The sequence below is a fragment of the Varanus komodoensis genome, unplaced genomic scaffold, assembly GCF_004798865.1.
Source record: "Varanus komodoensis strain SLA01 unplaced genomic scaffold, ASM479886v1 scaffold1, whole genome shotgun sequence".
In the NCBI taxonomy this organism is placed as follows: Eukaryota; Metazoa; Chordata; class Lepidosauria; order Squamata; family Varanidae; genus Varanus; species Varanus komodoensis.
This window is the reverse complement of record NW_025335268.1, coordinates 101,397,240-101,411,787: the sequence shown is the minus strand read 5'-3', so window position 1 is coordinate 101,411,787 and position 14,548 is coordinate 101,397,240. Positions and strand designations below refer to the sequence as shown.

General features: G+C 41.9%; 1 protein-coding gene across 2 annotated transcripts in view; it reads left to right on the top strand.

Moving 5' to 3' along the window:
* The window catches only part of XPNPEP1 (X-prolyl aminopeptidase 1), a 46,157-nt gene extending 32,086 nt beyond the window's left edge, over positions 1-14,071 (top strand). For both annotated transcript variants that reach the window (XM_044438324.1, XM_044438317.1), the window contains exons 15-20: positions 4,945-5,005; positions 6,848-6,917; positions 7,462-7,635; positions 8,239-8,315; positions 8,943-9,041; positions 10,831-14,071. In XM_044438324.1, coding sequence (XP_044294259.1) covers positions 4,945-5,005; positions 6,848-6,917; positions 7,462-7,635; positions 8,239-8,315; positions 8,943-9,041; positions 10,831-10,959 — 610 coding nt within the window. In that variant the 3' untranslated portion in view covers positions 10,960-14,071. The remainder of the gene's footprint in view (positions 1-4,944; positions 5,006-6,847; positions 6,918-7,461; positions 7,636-8,238; positions 8,316-8,942; positions 9,042-10,830) is intronic.
* Positions 14,072-14,548: the final 477 nt, after the last annotated feature.

Sequence of the window (14,548 nt, the reverse complement as noted above, 5' to 3'; positions counted from 1 at the left end):
ATGTTTGCATGCATGTGCTTACGCACAGTCCATGGGCTGTAGCCTTCCGCTGAACTTCATATGAATAATGAATAATCAACTCACAGTAGTTAAAATGCTGTACAATATTGTGTCTGCCCCCCGCTCCCCGCCATATTGTAGCTGGAGAAGACTGAGGTTGAGTGAGCATGACTTACCTAAGGCTGCCTGGTGTGTTTATAGCTCAGTCTCTTAGCCAGCATGCTTTACCAGCATTACAATTAAAAAGCATTTTGTTCAGCAAAGAATGTAGCAGACCTGATCTGCCCTTTCGAAGGGAATTGTTTCTTTAGAGGTTTCTGTTCACCAGCATTCGTAATAGGCCCTTTGAATGTGAACTGTCTGAATGTTCTTTGATAAGACTTGTACAATGAGATCCTTCTTCCCGGGCTGCCTAATTATCGGCTTCCTTAGTGACACATTGAGAAGCGGCCACTTGAGTATAATGAGTTAGCCATCCATGATATTTTCCAGACTTGTGGGGACAGTGGGGCTGAATTGGCTGATGCTGCAAAGTTAATTCCAGTGCTTTTTATGTCATGAGCTAGGGCAGAGTGCCTGGACTCTAGAGAAAGGACTTTGCTCATAATTCTCCTGGAATGTTCTCCTATTCTTGCCCAAGTTCTGTTAGTGCACAGAATAAAGCATGGTGTGGAGAAAGTGGACAGACATTGTGCTAACACTTGGGATCCTGCCCTAAAACTGAATGGGTGGGAAGTTCAGGACAGATAATGGGAAGCACTTTTTTATTCAATGCATAGCTAAATGGGATTTGCTACCACAAGATGTAGTGCCAGCTATTGACTTGGATGGCTTTAAAAGAGGATTTAAACGACTTCTGGGAAGATAAGGCTATCCGTGACTAGTTGTCATGATGACTGCATGCTACCTCAGGTATCAGAGGCAGTATACCTCTGTGTACCAATTGCAAGGGAACATGAGTGGGAAATTGCTATTCATTTCCTACTTGTGGGCTTCCCATAGGCACCTGGTTGGCCACTGTGTGAAGAGAATGCTGGACTAGATAAACTTTGGTCTGATCCATCCTGACTTTTTGTCTGTTCTTAATGTCAGTGAAGCTCCCAAGTCAATTGTGTTTTTATTTTCAAAACCATGGAATAATTTGTGGATTTGTATGGTAACTAGACCCCAAGATTTTTCACCAGAAGGAGCATACTGTTCAATTCAGTGGGACATATTTTTGAGTACACATGCAAATGATTAAACTATTCACATAAGTCAACATTGCTGCAACTTCATCTTGCAGACTTTGATGGTTTTCCAAATGGATTCAGCATTTGCTTTCACTGCTTAGTTCCCTTTTTAGTGTTTTGCTTAAAATTTAACCAAAAGAAGAATTTGGGATAATTTCAATGTTTGCTTGCTGCTTTGTGACACGGGGGGAGGGAGATGGGATAATATAGGAGTGCTTATGGCCCCTGGCTCCAGAGTTTCATAGAAATACTGCCATTATTCCAGATACTACTCTGGAGACTTCACCAGGCATTGTGCACAATGCTCTTAACCCACCCTTTACCACTGTCATATTGGGAATGCTGAGTGTTATGATTGTGCTGTTTGCACAGAATTACACAATGCATGTTGTCTCTCCCTCCTTTTTTCTGGACTGACAAGATTTTCCTGGTATCGCTTGGTGCAAAGTAAGGAAACATTACTGCTTTTATTCTGCTTTTCCCATCCTCTCAAAAATCCTTCTTACTACCAAATAATGTATCATTTCTGAAATGTACCATTCCTAAGAGTTTCACATCCTGTGAAGCTCACATACAAAGACTTCCTTTCGTACAAGTGCAGATCCCACAGGGAACTGAAGGTCACTATATACAATCTCTTGCATCGAAGCCAGATCCTTTGTACCTAAAATTTCTGAACAGCCTGGCCGGCCTGGGCAATAACAACATGCAGACAGTTATCCAGATTGGAATGTTCCATGAGCAGAGAGCAGGAGGAACTCAGGGACACTAATGCCAGAAAAGCCAGAGGGATATAGACTAGATCTGTTTGAATAGAGCTCATTTCCTGCAAAATGCCTTTGCCAGTTCTCCTTGATTTTGCTCCAGTGGCCTTGCAGTCTGTGAAAGCTCAGTTGAGCATGCAAGTCTCAAGTGAGACTGCAGCCAGATTTTAGAAGCTGTAAAATTAAAAATCTCAAGTCCCAAACAAGCTTAAATTCAGTTAACAAAAATAATTTCTGTATCAACTTGTGGTAGACTATCCTGTTTTGGGAGTCCAGCTGGTGCCTAATCTCTGAAGGGTGGTAAAACAATGGATGCTGGGATTTAGGGCATCTGTGGTCTAGAGACCCCTTGCTAGTATGTGTAGAACGGCTTAGCTACAACAACCGTGTCACCCTTTGTATCAGTCTTCCTAAATGGTATGCTCCATATCTTCCTAAATGGTATGCTCCACAAGCTTGAGACTGTAACTCTCAGAATTCTGGACATTGTTCATGCTGGCTGTTGATAGTGTTGCTCTATATTATGATTGGGGTTAAAGATGTGGTGGGCTCTCCCACACTAGAGCCATTCAAAAAGAAACTGGACAGCCATCTGAGTGGGATGGTGCAAACTGGTGTCCTGCAGCAGCAGGGGGTTGGACCTGATGGCCTTCATGGCCCCTTCCCCTTCATACTATTCTATGAAAGTTACGAAAACGATTGTTGGGCAAACATTCTCCTCTCTAAGAGCTTTCTTCCTCCTACCCCACCCCAAAACCAAAGCTAGCTTTTCACAATTAAATACAACAAAGTACACCTAAAATAGGGGCATCACATATATACTTTCCAATTAGTATCTTTAGATATCAACAAAATTATTATGACATACTGCAAATAAAATTGTGTATATAAACTTCTTCCAAATTCCTCCCTTTAAAAATAACTTACAATGTAACCCATTTTCTTCTTATAACTAATTTTGCAATCATCCTAACAGAAGCTTGTACCTTAAATTCAACTTTCTTTTTCAAAACATAGTGAAAATAGCCCATTTGCTCATAAATCATCTCTTTTCTTTTATACTGTCCACCAACAAGATCCTCTTGGCAGTTTACAAAAGTTATGTTAACTATATATGTGTGTTTATTATAACTTCAAAACATGTATTCACAACCTTTAATTCATATATTAAAAATAATATAAATGCAAGAGGTGTGAAACTATCAGAAACCAGCATAAAGGTATCATAAAGCCTGCTTCTCAATGAGCTATTACTTCATCTGCTCAGTGAATGTCTGTCAGTGACTTGGTTCTTACAATATAACAGCCTATTATGAATAACTAGTCACAGTGAGTTATTGTGCTATCCAGACCCAGCACAGTTTCTGCATAGTGGCTTAATTTCTATGAGCAAACTACTCTGGAAACCCATAGATTGTTTTAGTGGTGGTTGAACTCACAATTAGGTACGGGCGAGGACTCTGTTTAAGGATGGGAATCCATAGGATCCCCTGGGCTCCGCTCCCCAGACTTGAGTCCACTTTGCAGTGCCCTGGATGCTGGGTTGCTGGGAAGCATGCCCAGCATTTGGGGAGCGCATGCCAGGAATGGAGCCTCAGGCTGAGCAACCTGCATCCCTCCTCCATGCTGCCTGCAGCAGCCATTGATGCCTCTGCCTCTGATGCAGAAGACGGTTCTTCGCCTGTGGGTTGCCAGGAATGAGGCCCTGCACAACCACTGCTCGGACAGCGCCCTCTTCCATGCCACGTGCAGCAGCCATTTGTGCTGTTGCACATGATGCAGAAGGAGGTTCCTCATTGCACAACCTTTATTTTGTGAGAGTTTGCAGACTTCCTCTCAGTTCGGTTCATTTTCCATTACTGGGCCGACCACAGGACAAAGTCCACAGATGCTAGAAGGACGGATTCCAAACATGGCAGACAGATCCATTGTGGGTTGTGGCTTGGCAAGAGGGGCAGAAACTTCTTGCCATTGTTCGTGATCTTGTCCATGCCTCCATCAGTGACAGCCAGTGGCACATTGGAGTGGTAGTTGCTGATATGCCATTTTTTTCACTTGGTTTGAGAAACGTGCACAATTGTGTTAGTAATTTCTTTTTTAAAAAATTGCTGTTTTCAAGCTCTGCAAGTGTGCTCTTCTGTCCTTCCAATATATATAGTCTTGCTTAGTCTGTTGCCTTGTCAGTTACAGTTGTCAAATGATAACAGACTAATGAGGTGAGGCTGCATGTAACCGACAGCTGTTAAGTGCCTAGCAGTCAGTTGGAATGCATGGGCAAATGAGAATCCCCCACCTCCCCACAAAGGTAGGTGCCCCAGAAAGTGTGGGCTGTAGATCTCCTTCTTGACAAGGGAATGCTCTGGACTTAATATGTGGACCTGATACTTCCAAGTGCCTTCCACCTATGAGACACTTCCCCATCCTGCAGTTGGTCCAGAAAGAAGATAGCTTAAGGCCCACCACTTTTTTCAGGGGATATCTATTCCTGCAGTTTAGTTTCCAAAAGAAAGTCCTGGTGTTCTTTGTGTTAAGTGGTGCAACTTTCCTCCAAACTCTAACAAAGACACAGAAGTATCTGTGTGTCTCCATGAAACAATCTATTTACCCAGTACTCTTTTTCATCAATACTATGGCAACCTTGTATTTCAGGAATATTGGAGGTGCCTGAAGTTCTCAAGTCCAGCAGTACCTATTCCTGCAGATTCTTATCCACTGTATTAACACCATTTGAAAAAGTTGGTGAAATATCATCTTTCATTAGGCTGTACAAGAAAATTCTGTAGCCATCCAGATGCTGCTTAGAAACTGCAACTCCCACCTGCCCTGGCCAGTGTTGAGGGCTGTAATCCTCTGGCCACATGTTAGAGAGAAATGAAATGTATGTTTGCCTGTTTAATGTTTTTTTAGAGTGTTTCCTTCTCATCTCTCCCTCTCTTTTTCTCTCCCAGGGATGGAACCACCGATGTGACAAGGACTATGCATTTTGGCACTCCATCAGATTATGAAAAGGTATGCAAGAATTCATATCTTTAGGGAGGGTGGCTTTTGAAAGAAGCAATAAGTGTAGTAAGTGGGTGCGCTTGAAAATTTCATTTAATATGGCAGGCTGTGAAATGATCAAGTATCTCAGCTGAAACTGAGCCTGCACTTTAAGACCAGAGGATGTGACTGGTTAATAGCAGCTAGTCTTCGAACCAGAGAATTACAGAATGGTAGCATTGAAAGGGGCCAGTAAGGCCATTATGCCCAATCCCCTGCTCAGTGCAGGATTTCAAGGTAAAGCATCTGTAACAGATGGTTGTCCAGCTGCATCTTGTCATAGTGCTCTAACAGGAAGTTTTTCCTGATGTTCAGCTGGAATCTGGCTTCCTATAATTTGAGGAAGGACACATTATCCTGTGTCATACACGCTGGAATGACTGAGTAGAGATCCTGGCCCTTCTGTGTGAGCCTTTCGTGTTCTTGAAGAGTGATACCACATATCCCCTTGAGCTTCTCTTCCCAAGGCTAAACAGGCCCGGCTTTTTCAGTCTTTCCTTTGTTTCAGTCCCCTGATCATCTTTACTGTCCTCCTCTGAACTTTTCACAGTTTGCCTGCATCTTTCTTAACCTGTGATGCCCAGAGCTGGACAAAGCACTCAAGATGAGGCCTAACCTGTGCTGAGTAGAGGAGCACTAGCACTGCATGTGATTTGGATCTAGTATTTCACATGGTTTCTATCAGTGCAGCTCAAAATAGCACTTTTTTGGCAACCACATCTGAAAAGGGGAGGGGCAGTTTCTTGAGAGGCGGCTGCAGTCTGTGGCAGAAGAAAGCCAGTGGTAGTGTAGAGGCAATCTTTAGGGCCTGGGGAAAGCCACTGACCTGAATGTGGTTGCTTCTGAAGTTCACCCTGTCACTGCCAGGCCCTGTGCAGCTGCCTTGTACTTAGTGTTTTGCTTCTTCTGAGTGTGTCGTTTTCCAGTAAGTACTATTGGACTGTCCGACATTTACGCCAGCATTTATGTATTGGTCCAAGCCTGTCTGTGTGTTCATCTGATCAAGGTGGTTACAGAGCCAACGGATTTCTGGTGCCCAACAGGAACATTTCTCCATTTCATGTATGATATTCTAGACCATCATATAGTGTAATCTCTGCCTGGAGTATTTTTGGCAGCAGTTTCCCCTTGGCTGTTGTCTCTTCAGTCTTTATGACAATTCTGAGGGGATGGACATGGTTTTTTAAAATAAACATTTGTTGATTATTGATTTGGTCTGAAATACCTGCAATGTAGGATTCAAATCATAGCTAAATAAAGAGGAAGGAAAAGAGATATTTTACTTCTTTCATGACAGAGCGACAGTTTTGGCTAGGAAAAAGTAGTATTCTCAAACAAAACCCAGACATGTTAACCAGTTTTTTGCTTCCTTTGAATCATCTGTCTGGCAGACTATTTGAGCGTCTGGTTTTAAACAGATTGGACTATGTTTCTTTGGGGCATGGTCTCCAAATTATTTAGCTGTTATTGCCAAAGATGCCCTAATATTTTTTGGTTATTGATGCACCATTTTCCCCAGGCTGGATACAAAAGCTCTGGATGCTAATGTATATTGGGGCTACTGGAGATGTCAGTGATGTAGTCCATACAGAGGCTGAATAAAAAAGCTGTTGGTGTTGCTAGAAACTGACCTTTATTCTCTCCAACCCTTTGGGAGACAAGCTGATGAACTGGGATCTTTCATCAGTAGAAGCTGCAGTGTCATGTGTATTAGCAGATTGTAACTCAGAAGTTTTCATGTACTTATTCCAGGCTGCAAGTACCCTTACATTGCCACCCTTTGTTTTAATTTAGTGTTGCTTTTCTTTGCAGGAGTGTTTTACCTATGTGCTGAAGGGCCACATAGCTGTCAGTGCAGCAGTGTTCCCAAATGGAACCAAAGGTTGGTTGCTTTCCTTCTCTTCTGTTGAAGTAACTGCTTAAAATAATACTGTAACCACCTCTGCTATTCAGTTTTGTCCTCCTTGAGTGTATTTCCAAGGAGAGACAGGAGATAGGTAAACCTTGGCCAGTCAGGGCAAGCGCTCTCTCTCCTGTTTGAACCTCATGTTGCCATCTAGGATCTTTCAGACTCTACCCTTTTAGGACTTTTGGAAAGCTCTGAAGGCCCATTTGTTGGCTTGGGCTTTTTCTTGAGTCATTGGGCTTTTTTATCCACATTTAAAACAACATATACATAAATAGTGGGACTAGTTGGTTACAACTATCTTAAGAGGGATTAGAGTTGGGGGTCATTGTACTGGGACTTTAAGAGTACAGGAAAGAAAATATTCTAAAGGAAAGAGGGTGTTTGTATTTTCAGTCTGCCATTTTAGGAGCTTGTCATTTCCTTGATTGGGATATAGTAAGAGCAAAGATAGATCAAAGATCAAAACTCCAAGTTTTTGATCTGTTGTCCTTCTGTTACTTCCTCTTGTGACTTGTAGGTCACCTCTTGGACTCCTTTGCCCGGTCTGCCCTCTGGGATCAAGGCTTAGATTACCTGCATGGTACAGGACATGGAGTTGGTGCTTTCCTCAATGTCCATGAAGGTCCTTGTGGCATTAGCTATAAAACCTTTGCAGATGAACCCCTGGAAGCTGGAATGATTGTTTCTGATGGTAATGTACTCATAGTCTGGAAGCTATTACAGCAATTGTCTCCTCCTTTTTGACTTCTGGCATATTGATGATACAAAAACTGTAGGCACTGTAAGCCTTTTGGCTGTATATTTTATGGGCTCAGAAAGGAAGTGCAATATTACTTAAGTAAATTGATAGTATAATTATAATAGGACTTAATCAGTATGGCTGCAACTCGCCAGTTCAACCTGTGGGCACTAAGACCTAAATTGTGTGGCATCTGTATTCAGACACTTTGTTTCTTGTCCACTTTGTAATTTTTCCGGTGCTTTCACGCAATGCTAACATTCAAGCACTTGGGCTGTGTCCCTGTAGGTGCTTGCACACCATAGCATTAATTGGTCCAGCTTCAGCAAAATGGCTTTCATATCAAGCCATAATAGAAATCCTTGTTGCCTTTCACTTTGAAAGATACATACATGTATGTTTGGGTGGGAAATGGAACCTTCCTTATCTCGTTGTACTCCAAAGTCTTCAGGATGCTAAACAGTGAAGCTGGAGTTTACTATAACTTTTTAAAACTTGAATTAAGAAGTTTGCCTTCTGCAAGATTTTTTGCGGGATCACTCTTTGTCTTTGCAGAACCTGGTTATTATGAGGATGGTTCTTTTGGGATCCGAATAGAAAACGTTGTCATTGTTGTTCCTGCTAAAACTAAGGTGAGTGGTTCTTTGGTGTTCTCAAGAAGGCATTGCTGCTACCTTGCAGTGACTTTGAATGTGAGATCTTTGAGGTGGAACATTTACAAGCTAAACTCAAAAGAGTGGTAATAGCACAGGGTGTGAAAAATAGCTTAGCTGATACTGTTTTGTTCAGGGTGGAACTTGTTGCTTTCTGCTGAGGGATGCTTGTTTCTACACGGACCTAAGAAAGTGCAGACCATGCTTGTTGCATGTCAACAAGAATATAAAAGGTTTCATTTTAACAGGGATATATTTACATAATGAAGGTTTCTTGGAAGTTTTTATTCACTTAATTAGTGGAAAGTTAGACATGGCTGCTCAAAACTTTTGTGTAATGTGGCCTGAACACCACTGTTCCCTAATCCACCCATCTGCTTACTTTCATGGCAGTTTACTCTGTTGAGAAGTTCTTATAAAGGTGAAGAATTCTAAATTACTACTTGCACCCCAAAAGCAGTTCTCTAAAGGGATAAGTGAGGTATTAATATAGCTCTCAAAACTATTTCTCTCTACTCTTTATGGGAAATCAGTAGGGAAAAAATACCCTTCCTTGTTTGGCAAGCAACTTTCTCCAGTAACAAACATAATTTCTCACCTCCACAGTATAACTTCAGCAACAGAGGAAGTTTGACTTTTGAACCTTTGACCTTGGTTCCAATACAGACCAAAATGATACATGTTCCTTTGCTGACTCAGAAAGAGGTAAGAGGGGCTAAAAAATGAAACTGTGACTTTCTCAAGCCTTTCTCATTTCTCAAGCCTTTCTCAATGAAACTGTGACTTTCTCATTCCCCCCCCCCCACCATTTTGGGACTCATCTCAACACTGCCTACAGCCGGTGTTGCCGTAGTCATATCTGTTACCACATTTGACTAGAAGGTAGTATGAGCATCACAGTAGTTACTAGGAAGGTATATTACAAGGGTGGATGGATAAAACTTCCATAATTGCAGACCTTTCAGGAATTGAACATATCAGGAGGAATTCTGGATTTTTGCCACTGAGCCGGTTGTGTAGTGATGTATTCATAGGTTCCAGCATCTTATCTAAGCTATGGAATTCAGCTCAGCTGAAATTCTCTCATTCAGAGTAGCAGTTCTAGAATAGATTTATTTATTGCTCTTATTTATATACTGCTTTTCACAGAGGTGTCAAATTTCCATGAAATTTTCTTTCTTTTTTCATACAAAATACTACAAAACTTACTACACATGAATATCCTGTATTTCAGAACACTGGAGTGCTGTTGGACTGCGACTCTGATCAGCCTTTGCCAGTGTGGCCAGTGGTAAGGGGTGATGGGAATTGCAGTGCAACAGCATTTGGAGATCCACACATTCCCCTTTCCTAGCATGTATTAAAACTAAGCTCATTTCCACAGTAAGTAGCCAAAAGAGCACCAAACGTGCACAAGCAGGCTTGGGGGAACTCCAGGATTTGCAGAAGTACACGAGATTCTTTAGAAAAAAAGAAACATAAGGGGACACTTCAAAACAGCCCAGTGAATACTGAGCTTGCTCAGTGGGTACAGAATGCTGACTCAGTGCTGGGGCACAGAAATGCAAAACCCTGTGGCTAGTTCCATGGTAGAATGGAATAGAGTATCGTGGAAAGAAGGTATGGCTGGTTGACTGTAGCTGAGCAGGAGCATTTCTCAATGCAGCACTCATGCCCCATTTTTTCACAGCAAAGATTTAATGCTGTTAAGCTTGGAATTCAAAACAAAATTTATAGCAGACACAAAAGCCAACCTAACAAATCAAACTTCCAATAGATTAGATATAAATCACAGAACCTTGCTTTATGCAAGCAGTGACAAGAATATATTTGCTGCTTTTATATATTTAAAATGCCTTTGTGCTATATATCTGTGTATATAGCATATTAAAATGGTGACTCATAGAACAAATAGAATCCAGAGATCCTCAAAGGTTTCTTGGCATTGCTGCTGTATGTTTTGTCATCACAGCCAAATAGTCCAAGCCTTTTGGAACACCTTGTTTACAGGTAGTGTGACTTGAAGAACACTATAATTTTCTGTGGAGGAACTCAGACTCATGGGGCATTCTTTGTTTCAAGTAACTGATGTTGATTTATGGAAGGCCATATTTAGGAATTCTGTGGAAGAGCAGCAACCCATGCCTCTTCATGCTTCATTGAAAAATCATGGCAGATGGGAGGTCATGACTGGTTGACTGACTGGAACAGTGAGCAGGACCATCCTACCCTTTAACATTTGGTTGCAAGTCTCACCTGTTCTTCAGCATGCCATTGGGCAAGAGCCAGTCATGCCCCCAGACAGTTGCACCTAGATGCTTTTGAATGTCTCCAGTCATTAACAGCATGCATTCCAGTTTTGCTCGTAGTCTGGCCATTTGTGGTTTCTAGCAGGCTTTCCTTCCCAAGTGATATTCATGGTGGTTGGAGATGAAAGTACATTCTGTTTTCTTCCTGTCAGACCATTCTTTTTCTTTTTTCCTCCACCTCTTAGTGCGACTGGGTGAATGACTACCACAGAAGATGCAGAGAGGTGATCGGGGCAGAACTGGAACAGCAAGGACGGCATGAAGCTCTCCAGTGGCTCATTAGGGAAACTGAGCCAATCTCCAGAATGCATTAACAGCAGCACTTGGGTGGCTTTTTAAACAATTCCTTTTTAAAAATTGTAAGCATAGGATTGGTTCAGCTTTACAATATTATATTTGGCACCACAATGCCTGAGGAAGGTGTGGGGCAGAGGAAAATGTGAAAATCTTTTCATAATGATCAGGAGAAACAGAAGAGAAAGCTGGGACAGGGTGGAAGTTGATTGTGAGGAGGGTTCCCCCCCTCAAGATCCCTCTTTTCTCTCTCATTAATGAACAAGAATAAAATCAAAACTGCAATATCTGCATCTTTATGACAGCCTTCCTTGACCTGGCATCCTTCAGATGTTTTGGACTACATTTTGGACTACAGTTCCCATCACCTCCAGTCAGCATGACCAGGTTGGGGAAAGCAGTGTTTGGGACTGAGAATGGGAAGATCACATGATTACTGAGTTCAGACAGCATGATAATTCACACTCGGTGCTTGAGTATGGGTTGTTAATTAAGTGTGGGTTGTTGTTGGAGCATAACACCAAAATAACAAACCATGGTGAACAACCCACAGTTCATACCCCAAAAAGAGATAATGAGTTCTTTTAATGGGTTGCATGTGGTTGTCAAGCAAAGGCTTATTAGCACAACTGGGTCCAGATAACACAGTAACCCACATTTGATTGTAAAACCGCACTCAGCCTTTACTCAGTCCTTGAATGTGGGTCATCTGAAATCAGTTGCTGGTTCAGGTGGTTAGATGCCATTGTTTTATGCCAACTCCATGCCTGACCAAACTAGCAGGGAGTGACAGAACCTGCCACAATGTAAGCTGATGATCTGTGACAATCCTGCCAAGTGCTAAAGGAAGAATATTATTTTTCATGGGGTTCAAATGTATTGTAAAATAGTCATCTGTGTGGGACCTAGGTGTTCCAGAAATGATATTCATCATGAACATGTACTGAGTGGTTTTGGAGACTTGCTTTTCTGCATACCACCCTTGTCAGAAATACAGCTGAGTTCACATGGGCATGTTTATTATTTGGTAATGGCATGAAGTGAAACCTAACCCCTCTGAAACATCTGCCATGCATCAAATACCACATATTGTTCTGTGCATGTTTACGCTGAATATTCAATGGGTCTTACTCCCAGCCACAGCCAATTACATTCAGACCACCTCATCTTATCCACATTCCCCAACTGGAATAAAATAATTTTCAAGGGATGCAGTTCACAAGTGCAGCTGCATGTCTGTGAGCAATAAGTCATGGAAAGTGGTACTTACTACTGTGCACTTGCTCTGACTTTCAGATTTGTAAGTCGCTTCTTGTGAAACCATTTTGGACATACCTATGAATACCTGCCTTATTAAAGCGTGCAATGCAACACAACAGGATCCCAAAGGGGGTGTATGTGTACTTTTCCAACCACCTTTTGAGAGTCTGAGCTACTGAATGCCTGTGTTAAGCAAACACGCGTGCTTGAGTTGGAAAAATGTGATGTATGAAGGGTCTTAAGTAGCTTTTACCTAGCTTGACCCTTGTCCCCTCCTTCTGTTTTTAATTTCCTCTGAAGTAAATGTTCCAAGGGCAAGTAAATGTCATGCTTTTGTATTTAGTCCTACAAATTTTGATAAATGAGGGATGGCAGGCACCACTCCACATTCCTGTAATTGGAGCAGGCTATGGCATCTTTGCCAAATTTGAATACATTCTGCCTGCAAGAAAACAAGAGGGAGGCGGGTCTGCTGAACTGAGCTTCCTCTAAACAAAATTAACCTTCCTACAAAGTTACTTTGAAAGGGATAGAGCACCTAACAGCTTATACTGGCTTGTGGGGAGGGGAGAAATACAGGTTGTCTGTCAGGTCAGACTGGTAGTAGCTTTCCAGGGTCTCTGGCACAGGATTTTCTGCTCTCTGCTCCTTTCCATAAGAAGGGCCAGAGATTGAACCAGGACACCTAAAGCACAATCCATGGATGGTGGCCTTTACCTGCATTGAAGAAGGTACCTACTGTAAGGGGACTATCCCTTTGCAGGGGAAGAGTTAAGACCAGAGGAAGAATAACTTTTCTTGGGTTACTTGACCACCCTTCCCTGTGACTTAGCTGTGACAAGTTGGCAGTATCCTTAACTGCAAGAAATGGATGTGTTGGGAATTAGGCTTGGGAGAGTATGCACAGACAATACACATCTTTTGACTTCCTGAATTCTCCCATCCAGTTCACAGGGAAGGTAAAACAGTGCTGTTCCATGCTGTACCCAAAGCTCTTACACAGTTTGTAGGAACTCCATTCTTGTGTTTAAAGGTTTGGGACTGCCTGCGTAGCTCTGTAAGAGAGCCAAACCTGAGCAGCTTGGGTGTGTGCACGTGTGTCTACAATATGTAACAATGGAAGTGGGAGATGTGTTTTCATCAAGTGATGATATCATTCAAAAGGCACTGCAACACTGCATCCCCAGTTGGAAGATCAGATAGAGGCTGTGATAGTGATGACTCTGTCTCAGTGCTCTTAAAGTGAGGTGGAAATATTCTTTTCCTGCATGCTACAGTGCTTGAAAATTGGTATCTTCTGTCCTCTCAGGTCTTAAATGATCCCTGAGCATGGTGTGCTAGGCAATCAGATGTCTAAAGTTTGGGACAGGAGAAAGGCTGCCTCCCTTCCAAGGCTAGCCAGAAAAATGCTAATAATGAAGGCTTTTCAGCTCTGAATTTATACTCAAGTACAATGCACACAAATTTATATGAACAAGAGGGTAATAAAATAACCAGGGACAAATGCATCCGGATAAGCTAGCTAGACTGTCCCTATTTTCTTCAGTGCTTTTCTTGGTAACATCTCATTATAATGGTTGCATCACTCAATTCTGTACTCACAGCAGCTTTGTTTGCTTCAGAACTCTGGAATTCTTCTTCTCAAATTCCATGTTCTTTTCTTTTTGAACCTGCTCTCTTTGAATTTTGCCCATTTGCCTTAGATTTTTGCATCTTTAAAGTAGCCTGTTCCCACCTTTCTCTTTCAAATGTTGTACATTCCTATCCCTGAGTCATTCATCTGACATGTTGGATTTTCTACAGTTCCACTTATTTTTTTCTTTTGCAGGCATTCTTACTCCTATATCCAAATAAAACCATTTTCAGAACTCATTTGAATTTCCTGCCCATTTCTTCCTTCTGCAGTCACCATGGCTCTGTGAACTTCTGTGAAGTTTCTGAGACAACACTCTGACTTAACTGTTAAACTTCTGACTGGGATGGAACAGAGCACATACAGAAAAAAGCCATAACATAAAAAGCAAACAGTTCCTAAAATGATAAATGTATACACAAAAACGTTACAGTTGTTTCTTCAGTCATGGTTATATCTCCATTCTTGAAGGAAGTTGTGTGCCTGTTGTCTTCCATTTTTCCATCACAATAACTGTTTTGAGAGTAGCATGCCCAAGTCAGCCATCCTGGGTGCTTCTTGGTTGACATTTCTTTCATCCTTGCCTGACTTGGTAAGCATGTCTCCTTTTTACCTCTGATGGCCATTTGTTTCTTATATTATTGAGCCACCTTGAATCCAGCTATCGGCTTCTTTCAACCTTACAATATGACTTTTCCTGGGACCCTGATAAAACA